Below are 14,178 nucleotides of genomic sequence, written 5' to 3'. Positions count from 1 at the left end.
GATCATATCACAGCCACTTCTTTCCATGCGGAGACGTACTATCCAATCTAGGAACAGCCCGTCGGACGACCCGTCAGGGTACACGTGAGGCTCCTTAACGTGGTCACCAGTGTTAGTTGCGTAAATATCATAAAGGGACGAGTGCCAGCGTCATTAATCATAAAAGAATTAACGCAAAAAGCTCTTTAATGGTCCACATTCATACGCGAACGAGTTTTCCAGCTCGAATGGGTGATGGCGACTTTGTCTGTCGAATAACTATTAACGATTTCAACATCAATTATCACCTGCTAACTCGCAGAAGGCTATCTACAGACTCTTATCTAGGCTATGCATATGTACAACATCGACTAGCATCTCATGTGCCATGTTCTGCACTTCTAAAAGGAAACTTACCTGCTCGGCATGTATTGGCGGAGGGTATGGGATGCGATGATTTCTTTTTTTTTTTTTCTGGGGGGGGGGGGGGGGGCCGAACAAGTTGCACTTCACTGAAAGCCTGTATACTGACATGATACATTTCCAACCGCAGGTATTGTCAGATCTTCTGCGCCGATGCTTGGTGAGAAGAGGAGGATGAATCCCAAAGTCGCTGTAAAGGCCCAGAAGGGGTCGTAATCCCCTTACCCATGCCATGGTAGCCACTAGGTGTCACAAAGTCATCTTTCGAAGCGCTCGAGAGAGATCCTGGTGCAGCTGGTTTAAGGCCCATGACGTGGGGCGACGCATGTCTTTCAAAAGGCTGGACACCAAGAGATTGTCGTCACTGACAGATTTCCAGCGGGAGCAGATCACGCCACCTGTAAGCGCGGATCACACAATGACATCCAAAACCAGAGCAAGTTTGAGATGGATAATGGCGTACGATGGACTGTCGGCGTGAGAGCGGCGCATTTGACGTCTGGATCATATTCTGCGCTGTATATCGACAACTCATTTCCTAGACTTACAAATACACACCAAACCTAATGGCTCTACTAACTGGTATCCTAGCAAGCCAGAAGCATTTCCTTACCGGCGATCAGCATTGCACATCGCTCCTTGGCCAAGATTGTTAACATCAAGGAAATGAGAACCATGGTTGGGTGTGAGAAAAACTGCAAGACTTGGTCGCGCAAGGATGCACAATTCCGGCTTCGAACCGCAGATCCGCATGCGAAACTGCAGTACCAAGGCAAGGCAACATGGCATCCTAATCGAGCATACAGCAGACATGTCTGTATCTGACATTACAGTACTAGTCATTTCACACATCAAATGAGCGGTCATTGTCTGAGGTCTGTGGATGGAGCCTGCTGAGCGGCTTTGTTTCGTTGTTTAGACAATGCGATGTCCTATCATCTTAGACAGTGGCGATGTGATACCAACCAGCAGAGAAAACACTTCACGGGAACCTTTTTGTTTGGTTGATATGGCTGCTCAATCCACAGGAACAGCTGCGTGGAAGTGCCAAACCCTGTCAATTACCATTCATCGCGAGCGAGGCGAGTTATCTCTCAGCACATTGGGCGAGAAGTAAAACCTTACTACCTAGATATGCCACCGAGGGAGGAAAGGCGGTCAATCATATAGACTAGGCAAATAAGGACATGCCTGACGTAGACGCCGATCGCTAGGTCAGAATTCGAGTCTCAAATCACTGATGCCAGTGAAAGTTGTTCCTGCCTGGGATAGTTGCACGTGACAAGTGCGAGAGGCGATGTCGAGCGGTCTGCCCTCAAACGAGTTGCCAACAGAGATTTGAATAAGAGTTCAGAGACGCAGGCTATTCTAAAGGAACTGGTACGGAGACAACTGAGGAAGGGCTGGATAGGATAATCGTACGCGTGAAGCCCGATGTAGAGAGTCTGTTAGTTTTCTCTGGCTGACCGACAAAGTCTGGACCATGATCGAACTGCTAGCGGGTCGCAATGGGGGGGCAAGAGGAGATCAGGCGATTTGTCTGCGACTCAGAGGCGAAGGCTGATTTCATGACGTGAGATAAAAGAAATTACTGGCGAACGCTCTCAAAGTACCACCATCGCATGCCAGGCACCCGCAAACCCGTATGCTTGCAGCAGCGGAGCGGCGGTGTTGAATCTAAGACCTGCAGGCAGTGGGGGTGCCACGAGGGTGGGAAAAATGCGAAGAGACGAGACTGAAAAGTCCATGACGTGCGTGACATCGAAATGTTGGAGGCGAAGAAGAACCATATCAGTAATTAAACATTATATCAAAAAGTAGCAGAACAGCGGTATTTTCGCGTCAGGTCTAGAACCCCAATCGAACACTGCCCAAGTGTGGAACGGCGAGTCGGGCCCGAGTAAGTAAATGGCGGGCTGACCGGGCGTGGAGGGTTAGGGAAGAAAAATGGTCCAGAATGCCGGAGCGGGATGAGACCGGGGCTAGACGACGCTGCGGCCCAGAGGGGCATCGGTTGGAACTGGACGATGGTGGGAGGTGGCCCAGTGAGCCTGGATCGACAGTTATGGATGCTCTTACAATATCCTGTAAATGGAGCGCCATGCAAGACGATAATTTGGGAAGACCCCGCATCGCATGGGCGAGACTTTGGGGTTTTTTATCTCTGTTTAACGCAAAGTGGCCGTCGATGTCAGCTACGATGCCGCCGATCATGCATCGCGGACGGGTTCTTTGCGTAGACGTCGTCGAGTACGAACTTCTGGAAGAAGAAGAAAGTCTACGGTGGTGAAACTAAACTCCACAGTTGTAGTGCAACACCGGCCGCTCGCATATTGACGGCGGGGCGCCGTTTGTCTCAATAAGCCAAAAATCCGGCGGGCATGCGTTTCCTACGCTGTTGCACGACTCAGATTGAGTAGTAAATCAGGTCCAAAGGCCCAAAGACCCATCATAAGAAAACCTGCTGGTGGTAACCGGAAGCCCAGTGTAACGAAGCTTGACATTTCACGGCAAAATAACATGCCCAACGCAGGCGTCGGGTGCCAGTAGCAAGTGGGACTGCCTGAGCATCGACTATCATATGCGATGATCGAGGTCTTAAAGAGGGATGCCATCGGCACGTTCGGCTACTTCGGTGTGCCCTTGTTGCAATGGACCGACAGTGAGTGGGCAGTCTGGGAAGAGTTCGTCATTATTACGGGTGGTGGTTCTGGCCAGGACCACACGTCAAGAAGTGACCAACCCTTGGAGCTCTGATGCTGGCAAGTCGACCTTTCATTGCAGATCGGAGTAGTGGATTGAGGCTGCAGTGGCCAGGGGTTCGAGGCGCAGTATGTTAGTAACCATGTATGCCTCGGGTAAGGTAATTGAAGGTAATACAAAGTAAGATAAGGTGTATAGTAACCTTTTTGCAACAGTTGAAAAACAGGGGATCAAGTGCCGGGTTGACAGCACTCACACAAAGGGATCTAATATAGCTGTAGTGCGGTAGCTTTGGTTAGTTGACGTTACTGCGTGGCGAACACAACGGAGCTTGTGACCCGGATCTACTGCTTTAAAGTGCGCCCGCAGGTACACGCCGCCCAGTGCTGTGGAAGGTTGTAAAGACAACAATCAAATACGCGAAGCGGAACCAAGCACAGAGTATCGTGCCACCAACAAATTGGACCCAACGAAGTGGAGACTCGATGCAGCATTGGCGAATGGCATTTTACGATTGAGCCATTGAAGGATGCGGAAGTCGGACGCCTGTTCAGCTCTACTTTCTTCTCCAGCTCGTTTCGCTTTGGAGTTCTTTTCGGTAGGATCCATTAAACCATGCTGGAAAGAAACTGGCGAATAGATTCTGCTGTGTATACATCGTCGCTGAGTGGCGCTGACACAACGAGCGGGACAGGCGCTGACTCGAGGGCTCCGGGATGGCGACAGTGCCTCTAGGCCGACTGTTCGTGTTTGTGCCGAGCTGTCACTGTCCATTCTTCAATGGATCGACCAGGTGGCTGGGTTCCGTGGCCTAAGGACAGCGGTGGGCAGCAGCAGTGTAGGGCAGCATCCGCCGGATAGAAATGAAACCCAGGACAAAGCGGCCACCGTAGGGGAGTCGATGATTCATCATAACTGAAAAGTAGCCGCCCACTGTCCGAGCTCCAGTACAAGCTGCATGACAGACAGGGAATGGAGGTGAAGTTTGGCTTCGGGTCTACTGCGCCCGCGTCGTCGTCGGAATGCTTGATCCGAGTACAATGACTGATGGTTCAAATAATGGCATGTCATGGAAATCTTCCTACGAAGGAGAAGGCGGAGATGGGAGAAGTTACCTTGGCCACACTTTCCCATACCCCGACAGCAAAAATATGAAGTGCATCGGCTAGTGGGAAGTCGGTTGTGTACACCCAAAAAAAAATGAAAAAAAGGATACGAAAAAGAAATATACTTTGAAGGGAAGGTGACAAAGCAAGTCACTAATTTGGTATTGGCTGGAGCTACTTCTTTCTCTCTACGGACTACTGCTTGGGTAAGCTCAGGTGGCTTCGGTCACAGCTTGTGCGGCTTGGTACGTACTGCGCAGTGCGCCAGGCGGCTGGGGGTCTGTGGAATGCGCCCCACTTTTCTTGGCCTAAAGGACCCGTCCGGGTGGACTCGATCTCAACAACCCCGGACTTCATCTCTGCATCAGATGGCCCCTGCTCGATCTTGGTGTAGCATTGTTCGTCTTTCCCATCCCGCCGCCATCGCCATGCCATCGACAATATTCCCACGTCCGCCGGCCGTGCTGCAGCCTGCAACATGCCCTCGCCTCCCCTCCAAAATGTCAGTCAGTTTCGGTCATCGAGCAATCATAATTCTGTATTTCACCCTATTTCTCCGTCCTTGGTGCGCCCTGTCACCCCATGTAGCTTTGCCGTCCCCGACTGGGCCGGCCATCCATGTCCTGTCATCCCGCCGTCGTTCCCTCCTTGCCATAATGAGTAACGGCCAACTCTAACAGACGTGCCAATTTTCCTGCCGAATCGCCTGACATGGCATTCCAAATCGAGCTGCTAGCAAGTAGGGGTTTCAAAGGCCGCCAGGGGGGGTCTGGACCCAAATAGTTTAAGAAAATCTCAGGGTCCAATCCACCACGGGGTCATGAAGGCATCTAATGCAAAGAGGGGGGAGTCTTCTTGTGATCGTTCCAAAAACCCCCCATCGGCGACCACTCGCTCCGCTTGAAACAGGTTGGATCCTTGAGTTTCCGTCCATATTCCTCCCCACCCTACTGTCAAACTACAGAATACCTCTCGTTCAACAGCCAAACTTATCCGAAGTCGTTAGCCGCACACTCGATATCTGACGCCGCGCACCGCACACCGTACACTACTCCACTCTCGAAAGAGCTTGCGCCGTCAACCTTCCAGGTTAAGCTCTGTTCGTGGGGAGACGATTGACCCTGCATAAGTTCAATAAACCCCAGGAGTAACGTTCCTCGGACGGGTGTCCCATTTCAACAGGGGCTGCGTAAACAACTCTGCCCGTTACGGATACTCCCTCCTATTGTCTTGCAAAAAGCTTTGTCAACCCTACCCTACGGCTCGATCTGAAAGAGATCGAATGCTTTCCCCGCCAAACTTTACCATCATAGCCCGATCGATTAACCCAAAAGTCGATACCGCCGGCGCTTGTAGCCTCATCGTCTGACCACTCAGCCATCGTGGCAAGACCCTTGAATTCAGCGGCAGCTGCGTCATTCTTATCGGGGCGAAACTAACATCCCCTCCTGCTCCTCCCAAAGTCAACCGGGTCCTGCCTTGCCCTAAGGAACCCTGTCAACCGTCAAAAAGTCACATCCTTACCTTCCGTCCCTCGCCTACTGGCTCCGGTTTCCATCCGCGCCCGCAGTCTAACACTCTACCTTACCTTACCTCCTATACCTTCTTCCTCATACGTCGTGGTGATCCCAACACTAGTATCCTTTCCCGCCTGGCTGGGAGCTTAAGCAGATCCAACGGCTTCTCTTACGCCATGACTTTGGTCTAGACTCTTCTGCCATCACCTTTCAAACAAAATCAACATCCCTCGCCCTTCATACAACCGTTAGCAAAAGTTGTCTCTACTACTTCTGTCTCGGACTTTCAGCAGCCCGCACCTTTTTTTTTTTCTTTCCCTTTGCCAAGTTGGGCAACTCCAATAGGATCAGCAACCCCATACCGCATTCTTAACATTGAGCATTATCGATCCATCCTCTTAGGCGAAGATTAGTACTTCGCTTAGGACGCATACTCTGCCTACCATGGCGGCAACAAACATTCTCATTTACCTGCTCCGGCACGATCTCCGCATTGCGGATAACCCTATTCTCCATCACCTTGCAACCGCCCCTGATCACGGATTCACCCACGTTCTTCCCGTGTACATCTTCCCAGCTCACCAGATCGAAATCTCAGGGTTTATTCGTGACGGAAGCAAGTCCCCCAACCCAGAGGCCCGCAGTGAGGTTGGCAAGTTCTGGAGATGTGGGCCACACCGCGCCAAATTTATTGCCCAGTCCGTTTGGAACCTTAAGGACTCCCTGGAGAACGCGGGTAATGGTCTGTGTCTGAGGGCAGGTAGATTTGGTGACGTTGTCGATGATCTCCTCCAAGGGTTTATGGACAAGAAGCAGAAGGTTGGCGCTGTGTGGATGACGGCCGAGGAAGCTGTCGAAGAGCGGAGAGACGAAAAAGCGGTGTCCACCGTCTGCTCGAAGCACGGTGTCAATTTCAAGACATGGTTGGATGAGAAATATTTCATCGATGAGTAAGTTGAGTATTGAGGAACACCTAACATTTTGACGCTAACGTTATTATCATCACTAGTCGAGACCTAGGCATGAAAAGCCCTGATGAACTGGACAACGTGTTCACTGCCTTTCGGAAAACCCAAGAACCACTACGCGAAAAGCCCAAGCCAACATTGGCACCGCCGCAGAAGGGTTCTATCCCATCCTTCCCAGACCAATCCGCGATCCCTACCCAAAAGCCTCCTTTCGAAATACCCTCCACCTATGACGAATTGGAGGCGGCGTTGTTGAAGCCCCTTGACAGTCCCTTTCCCAACGAGCCCAAGTTCCCTGAGAAGACGAAGTCAGTTCATCCGTTCAGAGGTGGTGAAGATGAGGCTCTAAAGCGCCTTCATCACCTCGTCAAGACAGGAGCAATGTCGAACTACAAGGACACTCGCAATGGACTCCTCGGCGTTGACTTTAGCACCAAATTATCGGCATACCTTGCCCTCGGCTGCTTAACATCACGACAAATCCACGAGGCGCTGGTTAAGTTTGAAGATGGGCAGGAAGATGATTTCAAGGATGCTCCGGGATACGGAAAAGGAGAGAACGATGGCACCAAAGCCGTCCGTTTTGAGCTACTATGGCGCGACTATATGCGGCTTTGCACAAAAAAGTTCCGCGAGAAGCTATTCCGTGTCACAGGCTTCAAGGAAGACAGCACGTCTAAATGGAAGACAACCAATTCTGATCTCGCCGCGGCTGACGAAAACCTTGCCAAAGCAGACGATGATACTCAGAAAACGTTGCAACGGTTTCTTGAAGGTACAACCGGCATGGGCTTGATCGACGCCTCACAGCGCGAACTTATTCACACTGGCTACACGTCTAATAGAGCTCGACAGAATGTTGCTTCCTTTTTGGCCAAGCACTTGGGCATCGATTGGCGCTATGGGGCCGAATGGTACGAATACCTGCTTGTGGACTATGACGTGAGCTCCAATTGGTCCAATTGGCAATATGTCGCTGGCGTTGGCAACGATCCTAGGGGTGACAACAGAATTTTCAACCCCGTTAAGCAAGCCTTCGATTACGACAAGGAAGGCGAATATGTCAAGGCATGGGTGGTCGAGACACGGGGCCTGGATAAGCTGGAGAACGTTTTCCAAATTTGGACTACATCGCAGGAGGAACTGGATCGCCTAGGTTTGAGTGACAACGAAATGGTCACTAACCCTATTAAAAAGATCGATTTCTCTGTCGAAGGCAAGCCGAAGAACGGTCGACGACAATACAACAATCGCAGAAGAGGACGGGGAAACTCGAACCAGAGCAACGGTGGTAGTGGAGGGCACTCTCGTGGCCCTCCTGGCGCACCAACCCCGAACGGCGGATATGCGCCACCCTCAGGTGAACCAAGCCAAGGTGCCGGCAGCCCCTCATCATCAAGGTCTCCGCCGAATGGGCCGCAAGGATACAGACCGAATGGCGGTTTTCGCGGCAGCTTTCGTGGCGGACGTGGCCGTGGAGCGGGCGGTCATCGTGCTGGCCGGGGAAACTATGGTGCTAGAGGAGGAGGTTTTAGCAGCCCTTACTACATGCACAACGGACAATATCGTCCACAGTGGGCCACTGCCACCCCTTCCCCGCAAATGTAGAGACACTTGCGAGGCAGTGGACGAGGACGTGGTCAGCGTCCCGGGTAAATGCTCGGGAAAGAAGTTGCGCAGATGGGCGTTGTGGCCATGATACGCTTTTGGGAGGTGATTTGCTGTCCTGACAGTTGCCCTAACACCCGATATCCATGTAGTGGACTGCTAGGCATGATTAGGCCGCCTATGACACACGTTACCGTTGCAGTACAGGGCTCAAGCAAGGAAGAGAAGGACTTGAGAAGCAAGGATGGGTTTGGTCAGTTGTGATCACATGGTGTATTGCAGTTATTCCTTCCTGAGGATGGCTGACGCTGACTACGATTTGGGGCTTTTCAGAGACAAAATATTGCACACTACTCAAGCCAATTGACATGAATTGGCAAAGCTGTGCTTGGGGGGATGACTTTGATATGAGCAAGGCGTTCAATATGTGTTGCTCGACATGGCAGACTGTGCCCGAAACACAGAGAGTATCGGCAAGGGTGGTTAAAGGATAGGTTGTTAGACCAAAGTTAACATGGTGTACTTGATCAAACTGTACAAAAAGTATATGATGATACAATAGCTGAACTCCAACATCCGACAGCTGGTGATTTACGTGATGTGTACCATTAAAGACTAAGTACGTGAACATGACAACATCGCAGGGGTATCATCCCCAGTTGAGAAACCGTGTCCCACGTGCATCCAACTGCAAGTTTAAGCTGTCAAGTATAAGCTTAGAAAAACATTGGCATATATATATATATATATACATAAAGGGTGTAGAGTATCAAACTCTCAAGGCTAGCCTGTACACTACACATATGCCTACTCGTACATTTTGGACACGCCCCACCATTAACACTTCTGCTCGTTCACAATCTACAATGAAGGGAGAAACTCGTCCGCTGGTATCTATCGCTAAGCGCCCAGCAAAATGCATCCATCTCGTTTTGCCCCTTACTTAGCCTCTAAAGCTCACCACAAAAAAAAAAAAAAAAAAACGTGACACGCTCTAGAAATGCTTGCCAAGGGGTTTGACATCAACACCCTTGGGCACGACAAACAGACCCCTGGCCTCGACGGCGGTCTCCCCTTCAGGCCCCTCCATGCGGCCGACGATCCACAGCTTGCGGTCCGTCTTATCCTCGGCGCCGGGGTGTTCCCTCTGTAGCTCGGGAAGGGCCTTGTGGACGCGGACGAGATACAGGACGCCCGGGGTGACGGGCTCCTTGAAGTCCATGCTCAGCTTGGCCGTGACGGCGGTGCCGGCGGTGAAATTCAGGGCGGCGAGACGGCCCAGGGCCTCGTCCATGATTGTGCTCAGCATGCCGCCGTGGACGACGCTGGGCCAGCCGCTCGTGCTCTGGCCGAAGACGATGGCGAGGATGAGCTCGCCGGTGAGCTTGTGCCGGAAAACGACGTTGACCAGGCCCAGAGCGTTCGGGTTGTTCAAGGCGCCCGCGCAGAGGTGGTGCGCCTTGACGTCCGCGGGGAGGCTCTCGTAGGGTTCCCAGTGTTCCCAGTCCGTCGGCCGCACGCTCACTTTGCCGTCCGATATCGAGACGGCGGGGACCATGGCGTTGAGCACCGGGTACTCCTGGAAGGCCTGCGTGGTCGCATGCGAGCGGTACTGCGGGATCTCTTCTGGTTCGTACTCGACCGGCGGGTAGAGGAAGGGCGTGGCGAAGCGGAAGGATGCGATTTGGTCGTCGGTTAGCTTGTAGCCTAGGGCGAAGAAGAAAATGGCCCAGGCGAAGCGGCGGAGGATGACGGAGCGGCGCGAGCGAGGGGGTTGCTGTTGTTGGGGGTGGCCTGCGACGCCGGGGATGGCGGCGCCTGGTGGGGGAGGAGGGGCCGAGGAGAGGAGGGCTGTTATTTGGGCGGGCGTGAGGTGGGAGAGGTTTTGGAGGGCTGCCGAGGCGGCTGCTTGTTGTGACTGTGGTATGTTGATCGGGGGTCGGTTCTGGAGGAAGGGGTGCGCTGTTGCGGTAAAGGGACGGAGAGCGCGGGTTCGGAGCGACGCCGCGCTCGGGGAGGAGGACGAGAGCTCCTGCAGGAGACGGCGCGCACCTGTTCTGGGTAACATTGCTCGTCGAATCGCGTGTTCCTTGTGTATTTGTGGAGTTTGATTCGAAGGTATACGCTGCGGGACGGCAGCGTGGAGGAGGAGGGTGGATTGGCTCAATGCGATGGGTTATGGACTCGCGATAGGTTTAGGACGTCGTTGGATTAATTTGTGTCGTTTTTTTTTTGTGGTGGAGACCTCAGACCACACCTTGTCTCGGTGAGCGGTAAATTCGGTGAAGGGAGCATTGGCCATGCCGCACGGGCCTCCGACCATCGGGGCGGGCTGAGCCGTGATGTCACCGCTACGATTTACGATCGGACGGACCGATCTTAGTGGAGTAAGACCATTGCGGAAAGCAACGCGCTTCTTAGTTTGACTTGTGAACCCACGAGCAACATTGTGTCGTAAAACTTTTGTCATTATGCTATCACCAACGCCATGCTATCTAATGCATCATCTAGAATGCTACTGACTGCAAAGCATCGCTGAAGAAGGAAGAAGGAAAGAAAAGAAAAGAAGAAAAACAACTGTAAGAACGGCCTAAGACACCATCAAGGTACTCCATGCGACCCAAACGCGCCGGGACTTGGGCACCGTAGCCCGTCCAGTGCCATCCGCGGCAGAGGCGCTGCCTTTGCGCACCAGGACGCGACCTATCTCCATGTAACTCTCCACAGCGACCACCATGGGGCCGCGCGCCTCCGATGGGATCCACTTCATTGATCCCCGAGCTTCGTTGTAGTGATCGAAAGCCTTGGCGAGGATTCTGCGACGCACATTCGCAACACGCTCGGTGCTGGGGTTCCTCAGGACGTCCTCGGGAGTCAAACCTTCGTCCTTGAGCCAGGATGTCGGCAAGTAGACGCGGCCGATCTTGGCGTCGACGGCGATGTCGCGGGCGATATTGACGAATTGAAGAGCCAAGCCCATCTGGCGCGCTGTGTTCCGAAGGTAGGCTTGCATGTAGGGCGGTAGGTTATGGTTGCAGTGACAGAAGACTAGCTCCAGACAGGATTGGCCAACAGTGCTGGCGACGCGGGCGGCATAGAGCTCGAGATCTTCCGGTGTAGCAATGGGGAAGGTGTTGTTGCTGAAGCACAAATCCATTTCGAAGCCTTTGAGCAGCTCCGCAAGCGGTTCGCGGGGGATGCGAGAAGAGGGAAGCAAGTTGAGGGCAGAGAGTGCCGAGGGCGGGAAGTTCTCTGCTGCATATTGAGAGGCGAGAGGGGCTGATGTGGAATCGGGGTCCTTGTACAGCAAGCTGAGGTGCCGGTCGAGCTTGGAAATCCAAACGGACGCTTCTTGAGGGTTCTCGGCTTCATCGACGAGGTCATCGGCCAGGCGGCAGTAGGAGTACCTGGTATCTTGGTTAGCACTTGTGTAGGAATTCGGGGCGCCTGGCTTACAGCAGGGTAAGGTCGATGCGTAGACGGCCGGGAAAGACAGAGCTTGCAAGATAAAAGCTGCGACTCTTCTTGGCCAGTCTGGTCACCGCCTGTCGGATACCGAGAATGCGCTCCATGTCGTACTCTGACGAAGGCAGGACTCTGGCGCGCAACAGGGACATTGATAAAGCATCGGCTGGTTTGTCAAACTTGTCTGGGAAGACATCGCAAACGGCAACGGCCTTGTCAAAGGCAGCCACCCCAAAGACAATGAGAATGTTGGTCACCAAGAAGAAGGTGGCCTCCTCAATCTCCAGGTCGCCAAAGAGCTTGATGTCAAGCTTGGTACCGCTCTCAATGGCCCATGTGCCGCGGCCCAGTGCCATCTCATCAACCACCCAGAGATAGACTGTGGGAAGGATGATGGGGAGAGCTGTACATGCTTTCGGCAGGGCGAGAAGGAAGTGTGCGGTAATGGTCCAAGTGAACAAGGCAAACAAGCATGCCCAGACCAGGATCAGGCCCATGTATGTTCCCTCGCCCTCTTTGATGATCAGGAAGGCGCCCAGCGCGATGCTACCGGCAAGAGCAACCTGTCCAAGAATTTTTCCGTGCTTTATCCATTGGGGAACGGTGGCGGGTGAATTGAGGTATTGCGCGTGCAAAACAGGCTTGTTGAGAATAATATACAGCTGAGCTGTAATGTAGGTCTGGATTATGAAAAAGAAGAGCTCCTCAATTGGAATGTCGAAGAGAGTTGGACCGAGAACAGCGTCGGGCGGATAAGACCAAATGCCAGTTCTGATGAGGTAGGAGTCCCAAGGAATAGTGGCCACAAAGGCAATTGTGACGATGAAAAGTGTCCTCACAATATCGAGCCGAGTGAGGAGAGGGTATGAGAAAAAGGTCAGCAACGCTGCCAATGGGATGGTGTACTTGAGGTGCCTATAGGAGTCAGTGAGCTTGTTTTTGAGGTGATTGATTTGCTGACTTACACCAACGCGTAGTCGTAACCCATCTTGGACTGATTTGTGAATTGCTTTGGGCACTATCACAAAAAGCCAAGTCGCGTAAAAGGCGGGTTTTGATGGTGGTGAAGCGAACAGCAAGGTGGATAAAAGACTAGGTGGCTTTCAGCAGTAGCAGCAGCAGCAGCAGCAGCAGCAGCACCACTACCATTACAATTGCACCTTCCTTTCGTAATCCGCCAAAAAGCCGAATTTGCCAACAATGCAAGATGCTGCAAGGTTAGGCAAGATAGGGCAGGCAAGCGTAAGAAATGAAAATAGATCCCAGTAGGTGTAGACGCAACGATGACGGATACATTAGCGTGAGTGAGAAGTGGCCCGGTGTAATTGACCCCACGCAGGCTGTCTAATTCACCTTTTGTGTCCTTTTTTTTTCTTCTTTTTCTTGCTGGTAATTCACCGTCAGCAGTTATGTTTGAAAGAATAACGGAAAGATCGGCCAACCCAGCGGTCTCGGAGGTCAAGAATTATCCCGTGTCAAGGGAAACCTGAACAAATCAATGTCTTTCGGAGCATTGCTCCGCTGATGTTTCTCGGTGCTCGGACTTGTTTTATTTTCGAGCACCGGTGGGAGGCGGGGTGGTATGTAGCTCGCTAGGAGAGCTTCTTTCCTAATTTGGACAGATTGCGCGCGCAATATTGGGGGGGGGAGCTTGGGCAACAGCATAAAAAGAAAAGGAAAAAAAGGATAATCGTGATAGGCAAAGGCAGGGATGGTGAGGCTTCGGAAGGTTGAATGTTTAGATGAGGGTGCAGCGAGCTAGAGTGAGATTGGTGCAAAGTGGTTGGCTGTGGTTGGTGTTAATCGGGCGCTGAGCCCCAGTAGAATAAGTCTATGACGACCACATGTGCATCCAAACATGGGATTTTGGTGTCCACCCAAACTAGATTCAGATGTCTGATCAGAACCAGGGATTCTTTTAGCCTGATGGTAAGACGGCAGGACGGCAAGAGGGAACAAGGCAAGCAGGAATCAACTCCGTATCGCACACGCACGTTGGGCACATGGTCTAGTGCCGCCCCCAACAGTGACTGAAGTGAGACAAATGTGTATGTGATGTAGATTTCCTGTGGGAATGTCTACTGTTCGTTGAACAAGATTCATGGCATATTGAACCCAAATGCAGGTTTATACTCGAGACGAATTGTTGCACAAGGCATTGACCGCCTCATCTGTCCTCGTATGAACTTACTTCCCAACCTTTAACTGCTCAAATGAAGTGATTGAAACGATCGATCTGCGAATACGATAGATCGCAACAGGCATGTACTAGTATACATACACGCCAAGCACACAACGTGCGTGGGCCTTGAGTTCCTGCGGCGCCACCAAGTCTCAATCTTGGCGCTTAGCTTGCTGGTGTGCCTGAAGTATATCTGTGGAACAGACTGTGTGTATCTAGACAGGCAA

At 52.2% G+C, this 14,178-nt stretch overlaps 3 protein-coding genes across 3 annotated transcripts; 1 reads left to right on the top strand and 2 right to left on the bottom strand.

Moving 5' to 3' along the window:
- Positions 1-6,172: 6,172 nt before the first annotated feature.
- On the top strand, positions 6,173-8,304 carry CTRU02_207355 (cryptochrome dash; the record flags this gene model as incomplete). Its single annotated transcript, XM_036719254.1, has 2 exons — positions 6,173-6,678; positions 6,738-8,304. 2 exons carry the CDS (start codon positions 6,173-6,175, stop codon positions 8,302-8,304), a joined length of 2,073 nt encoding a protein of 690 aa, XP_036588961.1.
- A 994-nt stretch (positions 8,305-9,298) lies between these two features.
- Positions 9,299-10,372, bottom strand: CTRU02_207354 (thioesterase family protein; the record flags this gene model as incomplete). The annotated part of the gene is made up of 2 exons (XM_036719255.1): positions 9,299-10,081; positions 10,142-10,372. 2 exons carry the CDS (start codon positions 10,370-10,372, stop codon positions 9,299-9,301), a joined length of 1,014 nt encoding a protein of 337 aa, XP_036588962.1.
- A 522-nt stretch (positions 10,373-10,894) lies between these two features.
- CTRU02_207353 (squalene/phytoene synthase) lies at positions 10,895-12,757 on the bottom strand (the record flags this gene model as incomplete). Its single annotated transcript, XM_070204872.1, has 3 exons — positions 10,895-11,723; positions 11,761-12,684; positions 12,735-12,757. 3 exons carry the CDS (start codon positions 12,755-12,757, stop codon positions 10,895-10,897), a joined length of 1,776 nt encoding a protein of 591 aa, XP_070061405.1.
- Between the last annotated feature and the right edge of the window lie 1,421 nt (positions 12,758-14,178).

The sequence above is a fragment of the Colletotrichum truncatum genome (assembly GCF_014235925.2).
Source record: "Colletotrichum truncatum strain CMES1059 chromosome Unknown Contig_0004, whole genome shotgun sequence".
Lineage (NCBI taxonomy): Eukaryota > Fungi > Ascomycota > Sordariomycetes > Glomerellales > Glomerellaceae > Colletotrichum > Colletotrichum truncatum.
The sequence above is the reverse complement of the archived record's forward strand: the minus strand, read 5'-3'. Positions and strand labels throughout refer to the sequence as shown.